Consider the following 24,868-nt stretch of genomic DNA (forward strand, 5'->3'; position numbering starts at 1 on the left):
GATGGATATCAAAGCACTTTCAAAGAAGAATTTTTTGTTAGCGAACAGAAACATATATCAACGCATAAAATTATTTTTGAAACAAATAGCACGCCATACAAGACTGCGCATTTGATGCGCAGTCTTGATTCGTCAGGAAGTCAACAACTGTGCTCTTTAAACTCCTTTTGGTCCATTTTTCAGTTATTGGCCATCATGAAACAAACCTAGCCAGATTTTTAACGTGATCTGCCTTGTAGGCATCCCACGTAATTGTATTGTACTGGTGAAACTTTCCCAGGTAATATGCTTGTCATGCTCAGTTCTGACGAATACTTTTTTTTTTAAACAGTTGTTTTCGCTTTATCACCGAAATCACCGTTTATTTATGGTGAAGACTTGCTTACCTAAGATAGATAGGACCGGTGGAAGCTTCGATTAATGGGCTGATACATTGTTGGTGGATATCATTAGGCCGAATGAGAAATACAAATTCTGGGTGTTTTTGCTAGGATACCTAATCAAAATCTGTTCGCATGATTTCCTAATGTTCTTTGATCTTATGCTTTCGGGTTTTTCTAAGGCCCTACTCGTATAGTTTTGGGTTCTCAAGACAATCTTCCTCATCGAGGCAACTTAACGGAGCGTTTATATGGAGATTAAAGTTTTAAAAGCTTTCCCTTCACCATTCTCTCCGCTGACCTAAAGCTCCAGAAACAATTAAACCGTCTCTTTCAGGCAGGCGAGCCAGTGTCTATTTGAGAAAAAGTTGTCCCGCCTGACAGGATTACCTCACCTGCTGAGGCGAGACAGCTTGCCCACCTAAGTTGTCCCCGCGAGACGAGTTCGCCATTTTCACTTAAATGGTTGGTTGAAAATTTCAAATAAACAAGTGAAAAGTTAGTAAAGGCGGTAAGTTTCTAAAGAAACTGTGGTGCTGGGTCGGTGGGGGAGTATAACCGGTAATTTAGTGTTAACTATGTGAATCTGTAGGCTTATAGTAAACAATATGACATGCACTGGTGTTAACTACAAACCTACAGATTCACATAGTAACTGTTTGTATTCATCCTCCCATCCATCACACGTCAAGAATTCATTACCTTTTTCACAGTTTCTTAGACTTCGTCGTTTATGTTGCGCGACTCTGATTTTTCCGACAAATCAGAGGCAATGTACCAGTTTTTTGATAAATGTGGCTATCCTGTTTCTGTTGTTCAAGCTGGCTACCACCGTGCCCAAAAATTGATCGACAGTCAGGACTACGAACAGCTGAGAAAGAAAACACTGATCGCATTCCATTCACTCTTACATTTCACCCTCACAACCACGCAGTTAAATATTATTCTTAAAAACTTTAAATTGCTCCAAAACGATTCAGAGACTGGTAATATCTTTTCGCAACCTCCACTTATTTCATTCAAACGTGACAAAAACATGGGCAACTTTTTGGTCAGAAATTCACTTCAAACCAGTGACCAACGTGGAACTTTCAAATGCGCTCACGATGCAAAACTTGTCCTTTCATTCGTAAAGTAGAGAAAATATCAGGACCCAAGAGGTCCTTTAAGATCACTGACCACTTTACGTGCATCTCCCCCAGTGTCATCTACTGCATAACTTGTACTTGTTGAAAAAAGTTGTACGTTGGTGAAACAGGAAGACGACCAGGTGACCGATTCCGGGAAAACCTTCGCGATGTAGAAAGAAACGATAAGGAAGCATCCAAACCAGTCGCTAGAACAAGCTTGGTAAAGAAGGATTTATTATAAAGCAAAAAGATTTCGCTTTATTGAGAATTAAGAATGACTCTTTGTTTCGAGAACCGGGAAAGAAAGCCAACTGTATTTGTAGCACAATAAACAAACGAGAGTCGTTTATGTTTTCTTTTTTTTTTTGGCTGATTTCAGGTCCTTTTTGCAACTCCTTTGCCAATTGCGGAGAACCTTAGGAATCAATCCTGGGTCCAGTGCTTTTTAGAATTTATATCAATGACTTAATTGGTGCTATTACCCACAGTCATACTGCCGCGTATGTCGATGATAGTCAATTTAACTTTAAATTTCCTGTATCAGATTCATCAAGTGCTATGGCAGCCGTAAACCAAGATCTTAGGAATGTTACTAAATGGTGCGCAACAAATGCTCTGCTTATAAACCCTGACAAGACAAATGAGTGGTTGTTGGCTCAGCACAGCTTATTGAGAGGCTTCCTCCTATTTCATTATCTTTATTAGGCAAAACTATCTCACCAGTTCCATTTGCCAAGGATCTAGGGGTATATATTGACCAATATCTTACCTGTGATGTACACATCACAAAAGGAGACTCTAATTACTTCACGTAAGTGATCTTTGCCTAAATATTAGTATTCAACCGAACTGCGAACCAAACCTAAGCAGAGTGTTGCTAGTTCAGAAGCATGTTTCTCGTGTGCATGCGGACTAATGCTAATTAACTCAAAATGAAGTCTACTGAAAGCGAAACTCTGCAAAAATAGAACTGGACTGTGAAACACGTGAATTCGGGAACTAAGGTCGAGATTTAAATGTACGAGACAGGAGCAAACAATTATCTAACCCCGATCGTAATTAAATGCATCATGATCAAGTGAATCATGGTATTTTTTGAATTATTGTTTTAGGTGTATAAAGCGAAAGATCTTCAAAGGGCATAGCCTTACACTGCGGATCTGCTATAGAACAAAGTGAGGAGTTAGAATTTTTTTTTATTTAAAAAAGTTGTATTAAGGGTCAAAACCACAACTTTCACAGAAATGTTTGAACTAGCTGACGCTCAAAGATTTATATCATAATTCTTCCCCAAAGGCTACCAGACTACAATCCAGGTAGTGCGTCCTTATACTCACATTTATCTTTTCCTGGTAGTGGTCCGAAAAAGCTTACGTTTGGTTAGAAAACCATTTCTGCGTATCTCGAAACGCAAGAAACGCCTCAGTAGAGTAATTATTGCACCAGCTGATATAGCAGCCTCGAGTGCTAGTCGGTATACCTCACATCAGGAACTTGATGTAAAAATACGTCTCCTGAGAGTTAATTGTGCTGATATTGTATATTTTAAACAGTGGCTTTTGAAAGAATGAACTCTACTAGATAGATGTTCAGCACTCTAAGCAGTGATCTATCTCCCTCAAATATAGTCGGGTCCAAAACCATCAATGAATCTTATGGCAATACATTATCGAGCGTGGATGATGCGTAATGACAAAATTAACATAGGTCTGTTGTCTGGTCTGACCAGAATTTTGCTCACTTCTAAAAGACTAACATCTAGATTTTACCAGAAAAGAGAAAGTGAACAAACCCATGTTGTGCTTATCTCCTTAATATTTCCTTCCAAGTTCAGAAATTTAAGAAGCAAATGATTACTTTTTATAGACGGCTTAAAAAGAAGCACTTCCTTGTTCAGCTATAGCGGATCACCAAGGTACGTTAGCAATCCGTTAGATTTGCTGACAGGGCGCGGATCTTTTCGCGAGCAATGTCTTATGCAAGGTTTGCATAAGACATTTAGTCCATTCTATTGAAGATACGGTTTAGCTTAAGCGCGGTATAAATCTCCCGCAGCATCCTTAAAGAAAACTTCGACAGCTAGGAGTGGCACACAGTTTTACAGATGTTGTATTTATCAAACATGATTGGATGCTGAAGAGCAAAAGTCTTCATGACTCCAGCCATTCCGCTAGATGACTCATGGCTGTCATCATTTGTCTTATCACTGTCTCGATGTCATGGCCAGCATTGAGATGGATTCTTGTTTTACTTTTTCTTGTGGCGCCCTCACAGTCCCATGACCGTTTTCTACCTTGGGGGTCTGAAAAGTTAACGCGCTTCAGGTTGATTCTGTGCTTAGTCAAGCATTTCTGTAGATAGTCCGTAAAGTTTCAGCGGTTACGCCAAAACCACCCTCTCAATAGGCCATTTTTGATATATCAAATTTTGCTATAGTTCCGAGGCTAAGGAGAATAAAACAAAATAAATTAATTATTTACCCCTCAGCTTCGATGTGATTTCCTTTGTTTTATTCCCCGTAGCCTCGGGACCAACTTTGAATTTTGATATAACGGAAATGGCCCATTTCATTTGACAAGATTGATTTTAATTGATTTCAAAATGACGTACGACCAAGGAAAGAGAGCAGGAAGATCAAAACTTATCAAGAGTAAAATACATTAATTAGCAGGCAGTGCTTTTAATCACCGAACTAGGTTGATCTTTTGCTCTTTTTGACCTAAAATGAGCTTTCCCTAGTAACCTACAGTTTTGAAATAAAGCAAAATATACTTAATAAGGATGGGGGTTAGATGATTGTTTTCTCCAGTTTCGTGTATTTAAATGTCGATCGATCGGGGACTACTGTTTGTTAGTTGGTGAAATGTTTTTCTGTAGCAATAAATTTAATTTAGGTTTTACTCGCGATTTCTGGTTGTTTTTGGGGGATACTGGGAGGGAAATTTTATATGTTAATCTACAACAGGAGGACGCAAGCCCCGTTAAGGGTTTTGCCTCACAAAAATGTATTCATTTCAATCCTCGACTGAGAAGAAGTGAAGATCGAACCTTCGGCCATCAAAATCAATGACTTTCAAAGACTTTGCGAAAAATGATCAAGCCATTTTGTATTCCCTTTTAATCATTCCACACCTAGATATCACGGATCATACAATTAGCCTTATTCCAACACTTATGTCACTGCATTTTAAAATAAAATAAGAAATATATCTTATTTCAACTTCGCTTTAGTCTTTCCACCCTTGGACTGACTAGCATCGTATTTCTCCCCGTAATATCACCCCAGAATCATATACTAATATTAGGGTGGGAAGGGTTACGAAAGAAGACTGTGTTGGCACACAGCTCCTAAAGGAAATTCTCAATTCAGCATATCGCTCGAAAGCAGCAAGCCTCTGTGGCGCAATCGGCCCGCGCATTCTGCTGTTAACCGAGAGGTTGGTGGTTCAAGCCCACCCGTGGACGAATTTTTGTCAATCCTCAGTGGTGAAAACTAATTAGATCCTGTAAAGAACACTTAACAAAGTTTCCTATCATTTTTGTAGTCAACTCCGAATCCTTCGGATCCTTTTGCATGCCTGTTCCCTCGTTCTTGGTTATCAAAAATTCGAAAGAGCACCTTTATTTATATGACACATAGTTGACAAGTATTTTGTTTCCCAGATAGATTTGTGAACTCTACTTTATTGCTAGGACACTCTGATAGGGTACGGATGTTTGTGATGTAATGAAAGTCAAACCAACGGAATTGGAAGAAATGCGGTCGCCTATGATCCACTAAAAACTGGATTGTCGGATTGAAAGCGATCGGATGGCCTGAGAACTCGCATCGTAACTGGTCTATTTTTTCACCTCTGCCTGCGACTCCGAAAATTCAGCTTTCATTGGATCATAAGCTTTGGAGTCATGAGGGGAATCGGAAGTACATGGAACTGTTTCGATTCTTCTGACTCCGATTCTGCCCAGCTTATGACATCGAAGGCGTTCTTTTAACTGCCACTATGACTAAGACTCCGTCGTCAGTGATTACCAGCCTTTTACAGAAGGCGATGGGTGTCGAGAAACAGACGGGGGCAGAAGGGGAGGGTTTCCTTCACCAGCGACAAAATAATCACAAGACACTCCTCCCGCCAGCGTGCAAATTTTCTCTCGAAAGTTTGGTTTCGGACCACCTTTTCAATGACACACATGTGCACTAGTGGGGTAGAGGTTCGGGTGAAAGTTTTGTCGCCAGCCTGGAAATGTAAGCCTGATTAATTGATCTATTTTGATGCCAGAACTGTTAATCGACCTCCTCTTTCCATCCCAAGGGCCATTGTAAGAACGATCCTAGGGGTGAACGGGTGGGTGCTCCTGAGCGCGCTCCTAAAGGCACTCCTGAGGGAACTAATAAGGGTGATCCTCCGGGCAATCCTAAGGGAACTCCTGAGGGCGATCCTAAGAGTGCTCCTGAGGGCAATCCTGAGGGCGCTTCTGAGGGAAATCTTGAGGGCCATATTAAGGAAGATCTCAAGGGCCGTTCTGAGAACGATCCTGGGGGGGAACCTGAGGGTGCTCCTGAGGGCGCTCCTGAGGGCGCTCCTGAGGGCACTCCAGAGGGCGCTCCTGAGGGCACTCCTGAGGGCGCTCCTGAAGGCAACCTTGAGGGCGCCTCTGAGGGCAATCTTAAAGGTGATGTTGAGAGTGATTCTAGAAGCCATTCTGAGGACGATCCTAGGGGCGATCCTGAGGTCACCACTGAGAGTGCTCCTGGAGGCGCTTTTGGGTGCCATTCTAAGGATGATCCTTGGTGTGATCCTAATGGCACTCCTGATGGTGATCTTGAGGGTGATTCTGGAAGCCACCCTGGGGACGATCTTGAGTGCCATTCTAAGGACGATCCTTGGGGCAATCCTGAGGGCCCTCCTGCGCACGATCTTGAGGGAAATACTGAGGACAATTCATAGGATGATCCTTTGGGTGATCCTGTGGGTGATCCTGAGAGTGATCCTGAGAGTGATCCTGAGGGCGATCTAAAGGGTGATTCTAGGGACCATCCTAAGGATGGTCTCCGATGCAAATCTAGGGACGATCCTGAAGACAATCTGAAGGGCCCTACTGAGCGCGATTTTGAGGCCGCTACTGTGTATAACTCACAGAATGATCCTTGGGGTGATCCTGCGGGTGATCCTGATAGCGACCCTGAGAGTGATCCTGAGGGCGATCTTGTGGGCGATCTTGGGTGGCATTGTAGGGATGATATTAAAGGCCAATCTAAGGACGATCCTGGGGGCGATTCTGTAGGCGATCCTGAGGGCGTTTTTAAGGGTATTGGGCGTGATCGTTGCGTTGTTGAGCTACGCCGTCTTCTTTCTTCATACTCTAGCAGTTGTCTACCTATACACCTCTCATAGTCGAAATCGAGCAATGCTGACAATCGACGGCGGTTTTCTATAGTTTGCGTTAACCCCTTCAGGTTACGAGTGACTTCAAACACAATATCTCCAATACCGCTATTGATCAATTTCGCCAATTTCTCAGCCGATGAGTCATTTGGTCTAGCACTAACTTGTTGCGTAATATGTCGCCTCAATGCCAACCAGTGACGAAAAATAGAGAAAACAATCCTATCTGTTGCTGATTCACCAGGTGATTGAGCAGCCTTCTTTAGCAACTGAAATGTTGTGTACATTGTTTTATCGACTTCTTGCGATGTCATTGTACCACGAATAACCTGCTGCACTAAGCGATGTAACCTCATGCATCCAACAGACTTCCTCTGGAAAAGTGAAAACTTGGTTAAAACTTCTACAATTTGATTATTTGTGAGGGGAAGTTCTCTTTTCTTCTCAGCCACAACATCAGTACCAAGAAGCAGCTCTGCATTTATGAGACCTTCATGGATTTCATCTGGATCAAGGAAAGCAGCTGCTTGTACGAACCTGGTTGCAATTTCTCCATATTTTGAGTTCCTCACGTACTCAAAGTTCAATAGCCATGTCGTGTGGACTGAAAGACGGTTCAGGGAGTCATACTCTCTCGAAGGAATTGCGTGACGCTCGCTTAACAGCTGGATCCTTTCGAGTTTGTATTGTTCCAGATATTTATTTACAGGGCAGTGAAGAGAACTGATATGTGCACCTGCCTGCTCCAGGGCTAGGGGAAGACAACCAAGCTCAACAACCAGCTCATTTAGCGCATCCTCCTGGCCTGCAGCATTTTCACCGCTGAAACGACTCAAAAGAAACTCTTTTGCTTCATCTATAGAGAAAGAGAAGATTTCTACACAACAATTTAGCTTAAGTTTTACATACTGACAAATCTCTTTCCTTTCACGCCTTGTTGTTATCAACATGTGACCGTTTGACTGCCTACGCCATGTTCCTATCAAAAATTTTCGCATTTTTCTGGAAAGTTCTGGTTGGTCGATGTTGTCAAGAACCATTAGCCACCGCTTTTCTTGCTGAGATATAAACGTAAGAATTTGTGTCAATGTTAGATCTGGTGAGTTCTTCATCAGTTCTAAACGTAACGCTATGTCATTCACACAACTTTCAAACTTCTGTTCATCTTCCATGGAGAACCAAAATACGCCTCCCTCGTATTCTGATTTATGCTTCCAAGCGAATTGAGCTGCTAAGGTCGTTTTTCCACATCCCCCAAGTCCACAAATTGCCGCCTTTCTTAATTTGTGGTCTCTGTTTTCCAAAGAGAGGCACCTTTCAAGCGATTCTAACTCTTTTTGTCTTCCTGTAAACCACTCGTTTCGATCTGGCACATCAAATACAATAGATCTATTTTTTTTGGTGGAAACACTAACTTCCCTTGAATCTAGTATTTCGCAACTGTTCTTCATTGCCGGCGTTTTGACTTCCAACACCGTCGGTTGTTCTTCATGGTTGCCTTTGCTTAATTCACATAATAATGCCTTTACTTTGCCAAACTCGGACTTGAGTATTTCACTGACTTGGTTTATATTGTCGTTGGTTTTTTCCAGCCAATCGGGTAATGTTATAGAGAGCGCTACAACTTCATCACGCATGACATTAAGGAATGTGTCATCAAGTGGCTTACCAACGCAGAATTTAAACCCTAAGAAAAATTAGGACAGATAAGCAATTTCTAATAATAGCCCACAATTTTTTAACGTGAACAAAAGACTAACGTGACTTATCATTAAACGAAACCAGTCAAATGGAAAATTGAATGATCCTGAACAGAGGAATGACCCAAGTTGGGGCACTACTAAGGGCATGGATTGTAGGAATGGAGTGATTTATCCTTATAGCCCTGATTTACTGTGGACTGACTTACCTTATGAATTCACTTTGCTGGCAAGCAAAAGTTGACCATAGGCAGACAATCGTATGGGATGTGAAGCCACAGAACGTTATTGACCTCCCACGTTCGCTGTCATTTACAACGGTAAGGTTTTATTCACCAGCGACAAAATAATCACAAGACACTTCTCCCGCCAGCGTGCAAATTGTCTCTCAAAAGTTTGGTTTTGGACCACCTTTTCAACGACACACATGTGCGCTGGTGGGGGAGAGGGTCAGGTGAAGGTTTTGTCGCCAGCCTGGAATTGTGAGCTCGATTGATTTATTTATTTTGATATCGGAACTGTTAAACAACCTCCTCTTTCCACATCTTGTATCGATAACAAAAATATTGACGAAGCAGGAAAATAGAGTAAACTTTTGAGATGTTTAGAGAAGTACCTTGGAGTAGTGAGACCTTAAACATGCTTGAAATAATTGGGGACCGATATTTAAAAGTGAAAGAGGTCGCACAGCTCGATAATTTTGTTTTTGAGGAGCGTAAGTTGAAAGGGAGAGGGGGAGAAGGTGCTGAGTTTTATCCTTCCTTCAAAAGTTACCAGGTCACTCGCGACAACGCGGAAAACTGAAGTGAACAATTAAAAGTTGCAAATTGCAGGCTTTATGAGACATTTTCCTTGACCACTTGAATCAAAATGAGATCGAGTGTTGCCAATTACAGCGAAAGTTAGAGATAAATAATCTTTTCACGTCACGCGGCCTCAAATCCATGCAGTTGCGTGCCTATGTTTTGCCAGACTCGTAGTTGGAGAAGACCAGCGGAAAGCAGGTGCGTGTGCCTATTTTTTCGAGTTTGAAGAAGAATTGGTCTTAACTGGACGATGCTAAGCGCTATGGAAGCGATTAGAATCAACGGAAATGAGCAGTTTGAGTTCCACAGAGCTTGGGAACTAGCATGTACAAAGATCAAGCTCTCAAAGGTGTGACATCTTAGCTCAAGTCTCTGCTTTCCATGTAAAGCAATAACAAATAAGGAGAATAAAGGAAGTCCCATTTAGTTTCATTGCTCTGTGTTTCACATTAGGTAGTTATACTCGGTTCACATTTAATACAGATTTGTCGCTTTTTTCATAATTTACGCTCTCAATTTGGTTCATGAATGTCTACGTTGAAAATGCAATCCATATATCTTCAACAACCAGCATATTCTATCGGCCTAAAGATAAAATTTTGCTTAAGACCTCCTCGGCTAGAGGGAAAGACAAAGCAATATTTCATAAGATATGCGTAATGATATCTCACCATGCTTCCTCCACAACTGTAGGTCAGCCAAGACCTCGGTTTTTTCTACTGGGGCAAATCCTAGGTCTACAACCAAGGTTTCCATTCGATCAAAACATGTATCGTATTTCACTTCCGTCCATGACGCATAGTCGCAATGAGCCCACTCATTTCGTACATCAGATCTCACAAGTTCAGCTGACCGGGCTGCAGAGCTGAATGGTGGAGCAGAGGAAAGAACAGCCAGAGCCGCCGAGGCATCAAAAGAGGAATCAAATGCATTGAAATGTGCCATGAAAGGTTTCATGAACAACTTAGCCAATGACACTTCATCCTTTACACGATAGTCAAAGCGATGTTTGTTTCGACCTGAGGCAGCGTTATTGTTGATACTTTCGTAGTTCAGCTTCAGGGTGGTCCGTGGAATGGTCTTCAGGCGTGTCAAATAGGTTTGCCCGTCTAATCCATAAGTTGCCAACAGATTCTGGTAAAATGGCGTCATTTCCTGTTGAATCTTATTTCTGAGATACGGCATAAGAACTCTGTTAAGAACAGTGCCAACCACCAACCAACGTCGATGTTCTGTGTCTGTCCCGGGCGACGAAGCCATGCTTTGCTTTTTGCCTTCTAAGTCACAAGTTTACCTATCACCTAGAGGGAGACAGCTTTAATTGACGTAAAGATAAGAACAACGGTAGCTCATAACAGAAGCATATTTGGTCTAAATGGTTTGAATTGTTCTCATTCAAAGTGTCCTCCCCTTGCAGAAGTTGGTTTGTTGGTTTTTATGGTTAGAACGAAGACCGTCTGTACTATATGAGGCTTTTAACAGTTTATAAATAGCCTTATGGCTGTATTCGTTAGATTTTATAACTATGTCTCGCCGTCTTTACTATTCTTTCCACACTTAAATAATCGAACGCATCCATACTTCAAAACTCCCAGATGTTTTTAAATCCACAATTATAGAATTTCCACAATCACACTTTTCACCTTTCTTCCATACTTCTACATTACTTTACATGAAAGCTTCTTCCTTATTAAATCATGTCCTGTTTTGTCTTCGATTGATTTATATCAAGTTATTATCTCGTCAACTTTTTCATACATCCAAAGTATCGAATTTCCATCGCTTTTGGCAACTTTTCATATCTCTCTTCAGCTCCTCCGCTCTTCTAATTAAGACCTTAAACCTTTTTATTTCATCATTTAAAAACTTTAAAACCTCACGACCACACTCGCACTCATACTTGAGTCAACACTTTCATACATCCAAAGTATCGAATTTCCATCGCTTTTGGCAACTTTTCATCTCTCTTCAGCTCCTCCACTCTTTTAATTAAGACCTTAAACCTTTTTTATTTCATCATTTAAAAACTTTAAAACCTCACGACCACACTCACACTCATACTTGTCTCAACCTCCTCACTTCTTATCCACTTCACATTTTTACAACTCTCCTCAAGTTCCTGAGTTCCATAATTCCAAACGTCCAGTCCACTAGTAATTTAAGGTACAATTTTGGACCAACATTTTTTTCATTCGATTTTGATAGGCTGTTGCAGGGAATGATGCGTGAATTTGAAAAGCCTCTCAAAACAGTCTTCCAAGAATGGGAATATCGATTAAAATGATTCGATTCTGTTTAGAACAGGCATACATAGCTTTAGCTGGCAGGGTGGAACTTCAAACACAATTTTCACGCTGTGAAACTCTACTTAGAATTTACGAGCACTCTGAACCGTCGAGTGAGCATGAAACACGTCCTAGCTTGTCACAAAACCAGAACATGTTTAAGATATGAACTAGTTAACTATTACAAACTGAATTATACATTCAAAAAGTTGACTGAAACTCATCTTAAAGAACGTGAGAAACGCGGGAAATCAAACTGGTGAGGTTGTAGTTGAACAATAATTCTCAGTATTTTGCAATTTCTGATTAACTCGCAAAGCAACAACACCGGCAGAGCTAAAGCTTTGTCAACGGGAGGAAATTGTTGTGATTCCAATTCGTGGAGAGAGGGTTTGAGCGAAAATAGGCTGAAAAGAAAGAGACAGAGTCGATAAAAACGCACAAGAAAGTTAGAAAGGACGCCAAAATAGGCAAAATACGGCGGCAGGAACGCGAAAGAGAACGAGAAAAGACGGTATCCGGTCGTTTCGATACAAGTCGTTTTGATACAAGTCGAAGTTAATTCGTTACACATGTAAAGTCGATTCGATACAAACTGAAGTCGTTTCGATACAGAACTGAACTCGAGAAAAATTCAGTATAAGTGTGTTAGATTTCGTCTTTGATATGCGCGGTAATTTGTTTTCTATTCAACAAATTAGCTAAAATTCGACTCGATTAAGTAAGCGACTCGATCAATCGACGTAGTTGTAATACTCAGTTTCCCCGCGACTCAATCGAACGAGTTTTATTACTCATTTTCCCCGCAGCCAAAAGGAAAACTTTATTGAATATTTATTTAAATTACTCAAGTACGTTTACGTTGATCATGACTTTAGCAGATGTGGTAGCTCCTAAAAGAGCCGTTTTTAGCAATTGAAATCGTCCCAAGGGACGAAAACAGGCCACGGCGGCTCCTTGAAGAGCCGTTTTATGAAGCTACTGGTGCGTTGAGGTAGCAACACGCCTTCAATAGTTTTCTTGCACTATGGGCACTAGAGTTGAACCCATCCCAGAAAAACTCGAGGCCATGTGGAGGTTAGCGGAGGTATGGGTTTGTTTTATTTACAACGGAGGTTTGTGTTCGCTCTAGTATGTCTTTGAAGGTTCGTTAGGTCATTTATATATAGTATAATATTGTATCGAACCAACTTGACGTAACGTAAGTATGTATCGAATCGACTATACATGTAACGAATTGACTTCGAATTGTATCGAAACGACTTGTATCGAAACGACCGTTAACCGAAAAGACGTAAGTAAAAAGGTGAATATCCTTGAAGGAAATACAAAGACGCCGCTGAAAACAGACTGAAAAGAGGACATCAACAAAGAGAAGCGAACTACAAAGGATCTGAGAAAGAAGAGGAGGTTAAAGTCGTGTCATATCTGGGTTTTCTCTTACGCTAAGGCCCACCAAAATTCAAACCTTTTTCACCAACCGTCGTTTGATACTAGCTTCAGTCTATAATTAAAATCACGTTTCGGCAAAACAATGACTTTGGTATTCATCGTCTAAAAGCCCTCGCGCCGGTTCATCGTTCGAATAACAAAGTGTTCTTCAAGGTGTTCTTTCCTGTCGTTTGGAATGTTTAATACAGTCGTAGTGTTAAGGGAAAAGAAGTTACCTTACGGATTTTGTTTTGCCTAGAAAGCTTTTAAATGATAGCGAACGGCGAGCACAAGTTTCTAACTCTTTCTCTCTATTCACCATTTTAAAATTCCTAAATGGCATTCTCTTCTCTTCCATGTAAAGAGATATTTATTAATTACATATTTCTTTGACTGAAAAGTGAATCATGAAGTCAACTCAATTTCAGTGAGTTTGAAATCTTATTGTACATAAGAACACTTTACTGAAGTATGTTACATTTATTAACTGTCTTTCTGGTATATATAATTACCATATGTGTCCTAACCCCTTAACTTAAGATTTCATTGGTAATTTTCCTTACTGTCTGCCATACAATTTATGTGACGTTAGGTTGGAGAATATAGAATTTGATCAACCAATAATCCCCTAATTGATATTTTTCTTTATTCTCATTACTTGCCTGCTTGATATTGTACTGTTAGTGTAAGGAGAAATTCTGTCTAGGTCGCTAGTGGGACTAAAAGGGTTAAAATGGGGAATTTCATTATATTATAATGATTAAAATTATCTTACGCTTTCAAATGTAACAAAAAAATGTGATGAGAATCTGATGATATGAAACAATGAAAAAACCTGTTGCCAGTAGCTTACGTCTTTAATGTTTGAAATTATTGTTCAAGGGAAATGCTTTTCTTTGAAAGCGAGGATGCAGAAGTTTTTAAAGCTGATAGAAATAAGCTATTTGCAAGTAATGAAAAGCAAGCTGACTGTCATACCTTAATGCTTTACATGCTTCACTCAAACATGTCAGTTGTGTGTACCAACCATTGTAGAGGTGTCCTTAAAAAGATTTTTTGGTGGGGCTGTTGTTCTTTGTTGATCTTTGTATCCAAAAAATCTAATAAAGGTACTAAACTTCCATTTTTATGTACACAATGCACCCTTTGAGGTGGAGGAATGGAGGACCATAGAATGATGTTTAATAGGCACTTGAACTTACCATAATTATATACTCAAGCAATACTCTACAAATATAAAGATATAAAAGGTCTTCACCCCTTTACACCCTAACATCAGTTTGCATATTCTCCATAATGTTCTCTATACATTTCCTAATGTGCTGGCAAGAAGAATTTATTTAATAATGAAGAGGTTATTCTGTTCACTATCATTTCCTTTATTCTCATGACTTTAATGTTTGATTCAGGGATGATATTGAAAGGAGAAATTCAGCACTAGTCACTCTCAGGGATTAAAGTGTTAATAACTGCACACATGCTATATGCTCCTCGCATTTGTTGGCAACAATAGTTAAGGTTGTTAGGAAAGCAAAAAAACAAGCAAACAAACAGAAGACAGAAAGAAGAAACATCACAGAATACTTAGGAAGAGAAACTTAGATTGTGCTAGCTAATTTCCTCTATTGCCCTTCATGTTTTGGATCAAATAAAATTTAATCAGTTGTATAGGGTTTGCCTGCAATGTGTCAAATAGCTAGTAAAAGATAGATACTAAGAATAGGTGTCCATAGTACACATCATCGAAAAAATCACACTGAAGTGGTCGTATTATTTATTTGTGATATTTAGAACGACAGAAGCAGGAAAAACACATTGAGCTTTTTTCTATTCCCAGTAAGTTAATTAGATTTTGGATTCTACATTCAAACTGGGTGAGATTAAATTAATTCATTTCATGCTTCATTATGGTTTGTTTTACATGCAAAGGTAATTGTTATTATAGCTTCACAGATGTTTTGGTTGCCATTCCAATTATCCTTCATAACAAAGTTTCATTTAACATAGAATGTTTCAAGAACTTTTCTCCTTTCTCTTCGATACCACTTACTATTTCTGAAGCACAATTAACCCTTTAACTCCCAAGATCTCTTTAGTAATTCTCCTTACTACCTGTCTTATAGTTCTTGTGTTGTTGATTTTGAGAATTTGGTATTGATCAACTAATAATCCCCTAATTGATATTTTTCTTTATTCTCATCACTTGTCTGCTTGATATTGTTTTGATATTATATGGAGAAATTCTGTCTTGGTCACATATGGTAGTTAAAAGGGTTAAAGGAAGCAGGTTATTAAAAAAATCATAACTTTTCATTCAGGTAGTTATTTGAAAACGTGAGCAACATTTGATGTTTTCACATGTAATGCTATGATCAAGCTGAGGATAGCCTCAAAAAGGAGCCAGCTCCACTGTGTAACAATTAAGTGACTAATTTGAAAACTTGAGCACTTGAAAAATACACCTTGGCGGGCAATTCTGATAATTAAATTTTGCTGATGTAAGTGAAATGTCATTCTCCATGCAGGAACCTTCCACATGACCTGTATAGTCATGTGCTATACGATAACTTTAGAAAAATGTGTTGGTAGAAGTATTGTAAGTACAGTACCACCTAATGACAAAAATTAATGATTTCCTGTAAGCATGAATGTTTGGGAGAATTTATGGTGGTAATTGACCCTTTTTTTGCTAGGATGAATGGGGTCTGATGATTGTAATGTATATCTTTTAGCTTTCAAACTTTCAACTTTCTAATGATTGTAACTGTTTATTTCTCCGTACCTTAAGCCCTCAAAAGTTGAAGCAGGCAAGTCAATAACCTGACCTCCTTTGTTTGGAATTGTGTGATTATTTAATTTTGCTGTGTAAGTTACCACATTGTAACATGTACAGTAATTTTATTATTTAGATAATTTTCATTAAATACTCCTGCTCAAGCTTTCATTATGCATGGCGTTTCCTTCCAATGTTGACACCTAAACTAAACATTGATATAAGGAATTGGTCATAGGATATGTGAGTTTTAAGGGTAGGAATCTGGCTCAATTTTACCTCACTAACCAACATGAAAACTGAATAGAAACTTGAGATTTCTTTGATTTCCTTTTGAGGAGTGCATCAAAAATTTGAAGTCATTGCAGGCTTAAACTACAGGTTTAGAGGAAATCTGCATGTGTATGTGTTTTCAACTTATAAAACCCGGATTATGACTATTTTGAATGACTTTGCTGTGTGCCGTACAGGAACAGGCAGTTGTTGTAAAAAAGTTTGCTTACTTTTTTCATTAGTGCTTATTTCTTTTTCTAAGAATCTTGTTTACCCAGCCTATGCTAAATTTTACTTTTTCAACCAAATTTTATTTTCTTTTGAACATTCTTAGATCTCCTAGTATCAGTTAATATTAATGTAATAAAATAATTACATGAAATCTTGCAGATGAATAGCACATTATTTTTTCCTCTGATCCTCCTAACGTTTTATTATGCGTAGGGATTGGTATTGGCTATAAAATTAGAGTCAAATTAAAGTTTGTGTAAAGCCTATGCGTAGAATTTATATTACAAAATATTTTATCCTTCTTAAAACTAGTTCATTAGAATAAGAATGAGTTACCAGGCACAAGTATGGCTTTGACAATGATAGTTTCCAGATTTGAAAAAAGTCACTGCCTACTAAAATTCTCAGTTCCTTAATGCCCTGACAGTCTAACCTCATCAAAACAGTACCAATTGGAGCAATTTGCAAATTAATGATACAGACAAGAGAGCCTATTCCCAAATACACCCTCCTCAGTCCTATGAGCTAATTATGGACATGGCATTTCAAACATGGTGTATATGCCACAAACTTTCCATTTCCCTAACTAATTATTTTGCTTAGGGTTTAGTAACAGTTGTGGAAAATGGTTGGGTTGAAATATAATAAAAAGACTTGCCAGTAGGAAGTCAAATTAAAACTTTTTACATATTAATAAAATTTATTGTTGTGTCTCTCGTTAACATGTTGCAACAACTCCAACTTCCAGTAAATTCAAATAATGGCAAACATGAGAAATTACTATCTAAAACTTTCCAACCCATTTAATATAGCCAATAACAACATCTACTCAACTTTTAAACTAAAGAGAAAACTTGATTGATGTTTGTAATTGATTACTGTGATGTAGAAATGAACTCCAGGTATTATCTTAAGTTTTCTTGAAGACATTGTCATTATATCCAGTTACAGCAGAGGTTACCGAATTAAATAACAGAAAAAAATCGGAAAAAGACGTTGTGTATTTTCAGCCAGAGGACAATCATGAAACAGGAATAGCCAAAAGCGAAAAAGTTTAAAAAATTCCAGGTTGAAACGAGAGTTGAAAATTACTTTTCTTTTTAATTTTCTACGCTTAACAGGGGAGATTGAAATGTTAGGGGAGAACGGTGGGGCAAGCAGTCACACCTGGTAGCTTCAAGAGAAGGTATAGGAGAAGCCCATACAATTCTGGCATATTTTTTTAACTGACTCACTGTGCTCACCTGTAGACATTTCAATTGACCAGTGATTTCTTAACATGAAGTGGTTAGTGACCCTTGTTTTCTTCAATTTTGGCTCATTTTCCCAAACCGAAATTACAATTCAGGCTCAATAGAATATAATTTCAACTGATGCTGACATAATACACCTCACCTGAAGAAGAAAATATTCCCTATAGCAGAAAATTTGCTCAAAACATCAGGAACAGCAATGAAAGTTCTGAGCTTTTAGAAGATACCATTGTCTAACATGCATGTTGATCACTTTGCAAGCTGTAGGAACATCTTCCCCATGTTCCAGACCTCGTCTGGTCTCTTAATCCCCTTGAATAAGCTCTTCTACAGCCAGTGCTGAAGAGTTTCATTACAGTTTTTATTCAGTATAATGAGGAGCTGGAAAATAAACCAACAAGAGCTCCGCTTTTAGGCTTGGCTTAATCTAAATCAGGAATATAGTTTGGGATGACAGGGCTGTAAAACTAAGCTCCTGTGACTGATGTGGCCTTGCACTCACAGCATCAGAAAGGATACCAGAGCAAACTTCAAAACTCCCAGAGGTTTTTAAATCCACAATTCTAGAATTTTCATAATGAAACTTTTGACTTTTCTTCCATACTTCTACATTACTTTATATGAAAGCTTCTTCCTTTATAATTCATGTCCTTTTTAACTCGTGAATTGCGCGCATGCGCAAGAGCGAGTTATAGATACGACGTGGGGAATGGCATTCGCTCGCTCGCTCGCTCGCTCCATTGGTCGATTCCTGTAAACTTTTTTTAGATTTTAGGCTTTTGAATGCATTTGATAGTTTTTGGCGAGCAATAAACAGACGAAGTGGCGACCTTCGTTGCTAAGAATAGTGGAGGGGTGAAAAAGAAGCCAATGATAATCTTAAAAGAGTTTTTTTTTTTCGTTTTAGTTTCAACAAGCGGCACCAGCGACTGGCAGGCATGCAAGGATTCACACTAAAATAACAGAACAACCTTCGTTTTTCATAAAATTGTAATTTACAATCCTTGAACTTGAAAACAATCGGAAGATTCATTGACAATATCACTTACTGCGAAGCGCTCGGAGTTTACAGATGTTCAAAAGCTTTTTCTGTTATGGTGTGAGGTTGAGGACAAAATTGATCATTACGTTTCGTCGCAAACAATTTTAACTACCGATTTTCAGTGAATTTTTAAAGAACAATTTTCTTTTAAGTTTCAAGACAATTTGAAGATTCAACATACATACAACGTACTAAAATGCGAAGGTTACACGCCACAAAATTGATAAATAGACCTGAAATGAAATTCTATCTTGTTATTGATTATACGTTGCCTAGCACGTGACTTAAATCTACCCAGGCGGAGATCCAAAATGACGGTGGCAAGCTTGGCTTAGTTATATCACTCAAAACTCGTTCTCGTTTGTCTCATTTGATAAAGAGGAAATCGTTAATGTTTTCATTAAGACAGTATTGCCTTGATTTTCTAATATTTACAACGAAAGACAGTAAATTTCACTTTTCACCCACATTTACTTCCAACCTTTTCTTTTGAACCAGAAACAAAAATGATAGACGTTTAAAACACATGACATCATCCACCTTGTCAAATGTAATAGCATGATCATTTCAATTTTAATGCCTTCTTATCCCAAAGTTACTTTGTTTCTTTGCTACATTAGCGAACACTGAACTACTGCTCGTACTCTAGATATGACAATCAACCACAAAATTCCCTAAACCAGATAACATTAAACATAATCTAAAAAATCATGTGTCAATTCACGAGTTTGCTCACAGAGCACTTTGATTTGTCTTTGATTGATTGATTTAACCCAGTGAGCACCACACCCTAGAGCTCAGACCACCCCCTGAAATTCCAGAGAAAATGGCTGCCACAGTGAACACACAGACCACTACCAAAATAATTTAAGATTTTAATGTCTTCATTTCACCCTACTGAAGGGAAACTTCACAAAGTTGCATATTAAATAATATACTTTCCCCCTGTCAAATTTTATTTTCAACTTGAGCATCAGGCTCTCTCAAAAAAAATTCTAAAGCTAGAGAATTGATTCAACTTCATGATGTACAGTGAGTCATTAGCAAGGTTGCCTTAAGCTTTGAAAGTATTTATCACTATGATGACTCTCTTTTGCACTCTTTTTCCATCAGAATCATGTGAAAAGCTTTCCCTCAAATACAACACCAAAAGACAGATCACAAATTTCTCCTCAACAAAAGGAATCCTAAACTTTCTAACGCGGATCAATTTTGAATTTGCCAGCCATAGCGACATCGCGACACGTCACAAGGCGCAGCTATAAAATTATTTTTTGCGAGTCAAGAGCAAGAACAAACCAATTTTTACGCCTAAATGAAAAGTTTCACTTCGAACAATGCATATATGTTCTTCGCTTAGGCAAACTTTTGCTCCAAGCGAGTTGCAAGGGGGCAAACTTTGCGGAGGAGATCGTTTTGGTCTTCTACGGTCGGGTCAGCAAGATGTAAATATTTCCCCAGAGTCATGAAGCGGTGCTCTGGGATCGTTTTTTTTGAAGCCATCATCTCCAACAAACTCGTCAGAATCCCGGTACATTGCCAGCTGAGGAAGTTCATGGATTCCAACGAGAATGTTTAGCCCAAGATATGCTGAAATTTCCGCTTGGGTAGGTGTGAACGATCGATCCCCTTTCGAACGAGCGTACGCAACGGTGTATCGGACGATTTCGTCAATGTAAGCATCGTCGATAAATACATTGAAGAAATCTTTGGCAGTTACATTTTCTCCGAGATCTCTGGTCGGGCCACGACGAATGGAGAATTCCTCAACATTAATTTGCCGCAATGAGCTAGACCATTGAAGAGCATTTGTTCGGCTTTCTTCTGCGGCAGATTCTTCATCGCTACTTTCGTCGCTTTCTTCTTCCTCCTCACTAGCGTATAGCTCAACATCGGAATTGCTTCCCCTTTCTTGCGACTGTAGGTCGAAAAAGTCTTCCATCTCGTCATCCACATTGCGAAGCTAGTTACTGGGATACCTGTGGTAGCCCAGTCATAAAATGCCTTTGTTTTTTTGTCGTTTTTTTTTTTTTTTTCCTCCGCCACAAAATGGAAAAATTGCGCAATAGTACCCAGAGGTCATTGAGCCCTCAACACCATGACAACTAACTGTGATCCAATGAGGTGTTCACATACTGATCACGCGTGTTATCCCTCGACACCATGACAACTAACTGTGATCCAATGAGGTGTTCACATGCTGATCACGCGTGTTATCTTGATGATGATTGACGTTGTCATGCACAGACAGGGCCGGGTCACATGACGAACACGAGATTTTGCTCATGAAACTCTTTAGTCAGTTGTTTTGCATTTCAACGTATTTGGATTGCGATCTCCTGGAGCATTATAGCGCAAACGCGCAAAATACTTACAGACGCATATACAAGTGGTATTAATCGCGGCTAATCCACAATGAAAGACGTTATTGAGCGGTAATTTTGGAACGGATTGAGTCGCGAACGCTTGAAAGCCATGATGGCCTTGAATGCCTTGTATGCTAAGTATGCCAATGTCTTAGTTGAAGAACGTTCACTTGTTGTAAAAAGCAAAATCTGAAATCTGAAACCAAACTGCATATACTCTATGCAATCTATTGAACAACGCTACTACCGCGAGACTGAAGAACATAACTATATGGATGCAAACTGCTTGTGAAGAAAGACATGTTGGATTCACTTGATGGCAAGGAACGTAGCTACGATAACAGTACGAATGGTATTAATTTCACGATCAGAAAGGTGAATCTTACGTTTGTTTTCATTGTAGTTGTATGGATATTCTTTTTTAATAAATACGTGATCCAAAACCCTGTGTTTTTTTGTGTATAATGTTGTTATGTTAAACATTGTTTACGCAATTGTCTTGTCACAAGCGGCCCAAGCTCACGTCTCGAGAAAAAGCCAACGATTAATTCCTGAACGCGTCACGCGTTGTGCGACTTGGTGTTAAGTTACGAGAGGAACTGCACGTTATAAGGAATAGTACAGGGAACGAAGTATGGTCGATTTACAACGATACATATTTCGAAATATGAACATTTTTCTCGTAAAATCAATAAAACTTACTCATACCCTGTGTATCCGTTGTAATTTCTGGAGATTTCTGCCGTTTTAAGCTTGCTTTACCATCACTGTTGTTCACATCATCTACTTTTATTACGTTGATAAAATCTGTACAGACATCACACCAACCAACTCGCGCGCAAAGTAAGAAGACTATATTGAAGGCTTGAAATAATATTGCGATCGATTTTCATCAGGAAATGGGCAAGGAATATTCCACAATAGTGCAAATAATCGTGAAGGCGGATTGCAGAAAAGCGATTGCGTGACGCTCGGTAAGCTGTAAGATGACATGTTATTATATACCAGACGTAAAAACTCTTCAGATTCTTAGTCTGCATTTTGTACCCACTCTGCAGTCTGCAGTCTATATTTTGTATCCGGTCTGCAGTCTGCTGTCTGCATTTTGTACTAACAGGTATCCGTGGCACCAATACAGTTTATTTTTGGTTACATTTATTCGCAAAACACACATAATCTCCCACAAAATACCTCTGAGTGAGGTAATTCGACATTTTCGTTCTTTCCTACATTAATATTCTTCTCTCCTTTTGTAAGAATGTAGACATCACTCACAATGTTTCAAGTAATCCACCCACCCTACAAAAAAAGGAACTCTTGCATGCATAGCATGCCTATGTTTTGAAATAGGTATATGCCCTTGGCCAGACTTGAGCGCACTATTTCAGTATACTAGTCCGACACCCGTAGTATCACTACACTTGATTCCAAGGATCCAGTACCATCCAGGTATCCCAGTTACCCTGCTCACAGGGTCTAGTTTTGGCAAAATTTCCGCACAGCCCCATACATCATTATACATCCATATATGGGGCTTTATTATTCAGTGTATCACCAGTAAGATGTACATGCATAATTAAGTATGGGGCTGTGCAGAAATTTTTCCAAATTGACTTTCATCAATTCTTCCAGAAGACCACGACATTTTTTGAAAAATTTGTGGAAAATCGTACGGTAAACGTGGAATAGTGAGTTTGGTCTCAAATGAGAGCTAATTTTTTGCATGTCACGTTTCACTACTTTCCAATACCCAGGGGAATTTTGTTTCTAAGCTACAGCCAATCAAAACAAGCCATTTCTGACAGGACGCATTGGAATTTCAGAGAGGTTTTATTTCTGGGCGCATGAGGGCGCATCGGATTTAAAGTTGTTATCTCGTCAGCACTTTCATACAACCAAAGTATCGAATTTACCACTTTTGGTACTTTTTGAATCTCTCTTCAGTTCTTCCACCCTTCTAATTAAGACCTTAAACCTTTTTTATTTCATCATTTAAAAACTTTAAAACGTCAAGACCTCACTCGGACTTACACACGTCTCAACTTCCTCACCTCTGTTCACCCCTCCATACTTATCCACTTCACATTTCCACAACTCTCCTCGAGTTCCAAAGTTCCATAATTGCACGTATCCACTCCACTAGTAATTTAAGGTACAATTTTGGCCCTACATTTTTTTCATTCCATTTTAATAAGATGTTATGAGAAAATGAAGAGTAAATTTGAAAAGCTTCTCAAACAAGTCTTCCAAGAAAGGCAATATCGATTAAAATGATTCGATTCTGTGTAGCACAGGCTTACATAGCTTTAGTTCGCAGGGTGGAATTTCAAACACAATTTTCACGCTGTGAAAGTCTACTCAGAACTCACGGGAACTTTGAACGGTCGAGTGAGCATGAAACACATTTTAGCTTGAGTTACTTGGTCACATCACGAGAACATAATCAAGATATCAACAAGTTAATTATATCAAAAAGAGTTATGCATTTAAAAAGTTGACTGAAACCCATCTCAAAGAATGTGAGGAGCTTACCGGTACAAAATTCCTGTTTCGTTTACCAGCACTGCAACTCCCGCTTTCACCAACTTGCGCTTTCAAGGTGGCAGAACTATCAACTACACTTGATGACTTGACCGATCGATAAACGACGTGGTTACAGGCTTATTATTCCTAATAAGTTCGACTTATGCTTTGTTATGTGAACAACAAATCGAAGTATCCTTCAGGCGGCCCTAAAATCGAAAGAGGAAAATGTGACACCGACGAATAAATGCGTAACTTCTCAATTGAACAACTGTCAATCATATCCAATAGTTATGCCATGGTAAGCAAGGGGGGAGGTGGGTGGTGGTGCTACTGTTTATAAGAGAAGCAGAGGGGAAAATACAGCTCATAAATTTGAGAAGCATCTCAAAACAATCTTCCAAGAATGAGAATATCGATTAAAATGATTCGATTCTGTTTAGCACAGGCTTGCATAGCTTTAGTTCGCCGGGTGGGACTTCACACACAACTTTCGCGCTGTGAAACTCTAGTTAGAAGTCACGAGAACTCTGAACGGTTGAGTGAGCATGAAACATGTTTTAGCTTGTCACATCACCAGGACATGATCAAGATATGAACTAGTTATCTATTACAAACTGAATTATGCATTTAAGAAGTTGATTGAAACCCATCTCATTTAGAACTTAAATTTTTCTTTTTCATCATTTAAAAACTTCAAAACGTCAAGATCACACTCGCACTTACACGTGTCTGAACTTCCTCACTTCGATTTACTCCTTCAGACTTCTCCACTTCACATTTACACAACTCTCCTCAAATTCCTAAGTTCCATAATTCTACCCGTGCACTCCATTAAGAATGTGACCACGAGAACACCAGGCAGTCGTGCTACATGTCACCGATTTCAATGAAACTTTGCCAGTTTAAAGGGTCTACTCCACAACTTAAAAAGACAAACTGGTTTCTGTCTTGGTTATTTCCAGGAGGAGATAGACCACCCCCCGGTTTTTTTTTTGTTCTTACCTATGAAATCGCTTCAAAATAGGTAAAATGTAAGAAGCTCTCACTGCTACGGTATTTAACCAATTACTCTGAGGATTTTCATACATAGTATTACATCCTTAGTGGACATCTGACGCAAGTATCAGTCAGTTTGATTGACGGCTTGTCAATCAACAGAGGCAAATAAATGACTGTGTTTTGAGACTTCAATTCATCCAAATATTTGACAACTTTGAGGTCAAATATCTACTCTTGCCAGAAAGCTACAACACTACTTTTAATTCCCCTTTACAATCCATAATTTCAT

The 24,868-nt window shown here is 39.1% G+C and overlaps 1 protein-coding gene across 1 annotated transcript; it reads right to left on the reverse strand.

The window, feature by feature from the left end:
- Positions 1 to 5,792: 5,792 nt before the first annotated feature.
- On the reverse strand, positions 5,793 to 23,781 carry LOC149035628 (uncharacterized). Its single transcript, XM_089191314.1, has 3 exons — positions 23,587 to 23,781; positions 10,072 to 10,701; positions 5,793 to 8,581 (listed from the first exon to the last, which is right to left on the reverse strand). The coding sequence occupies exons 2-3, from the start codon at positions 10,658 to 10,660 to the stop codon at positions 5,793 to 5,795; spliced, it is 3,378 nt and encodes a 1,125-aa protein (XP_089047440.1). The 5' UTR covers positions 10,661 to 10,701; positions 23,587 to 23,781.
- Between the last annotated feature and the right edge of the window lie 1,087 nt (positions 23,782 to 24,868).

The sequence above is a fragment of the Pocillopora damicornis genome, chromosome 13, assembly GCF_964200805.1.
Source record: "Pocillopora damicornis chromosome 13, jaPocDami1.2, whole genome shotgun sequence".
Lineage (NCBI taxonomy): Eukaryota > Metazoa > Cnidaria > Anthozoa > Scleractinia > Pocilloporidae > Pocillopora > Pocillopora damicornis.

Coding starts and splice junctions, on each gene's coding strand:
- LOC149035628 (XM_089191314.1), bottom strand. CDS start 10,660: ATGGCTTCGTCGCCCGGGACAGACACAGAACATCGACGTTGGTTGGTG. Junction 8,582..10,071: donor ACAGTTGTGGAGGAAGCATG/GTGAGATATCAT, acceptor AATTTTTCTTAG/GGTTTAAATTCTGCGTTGGT.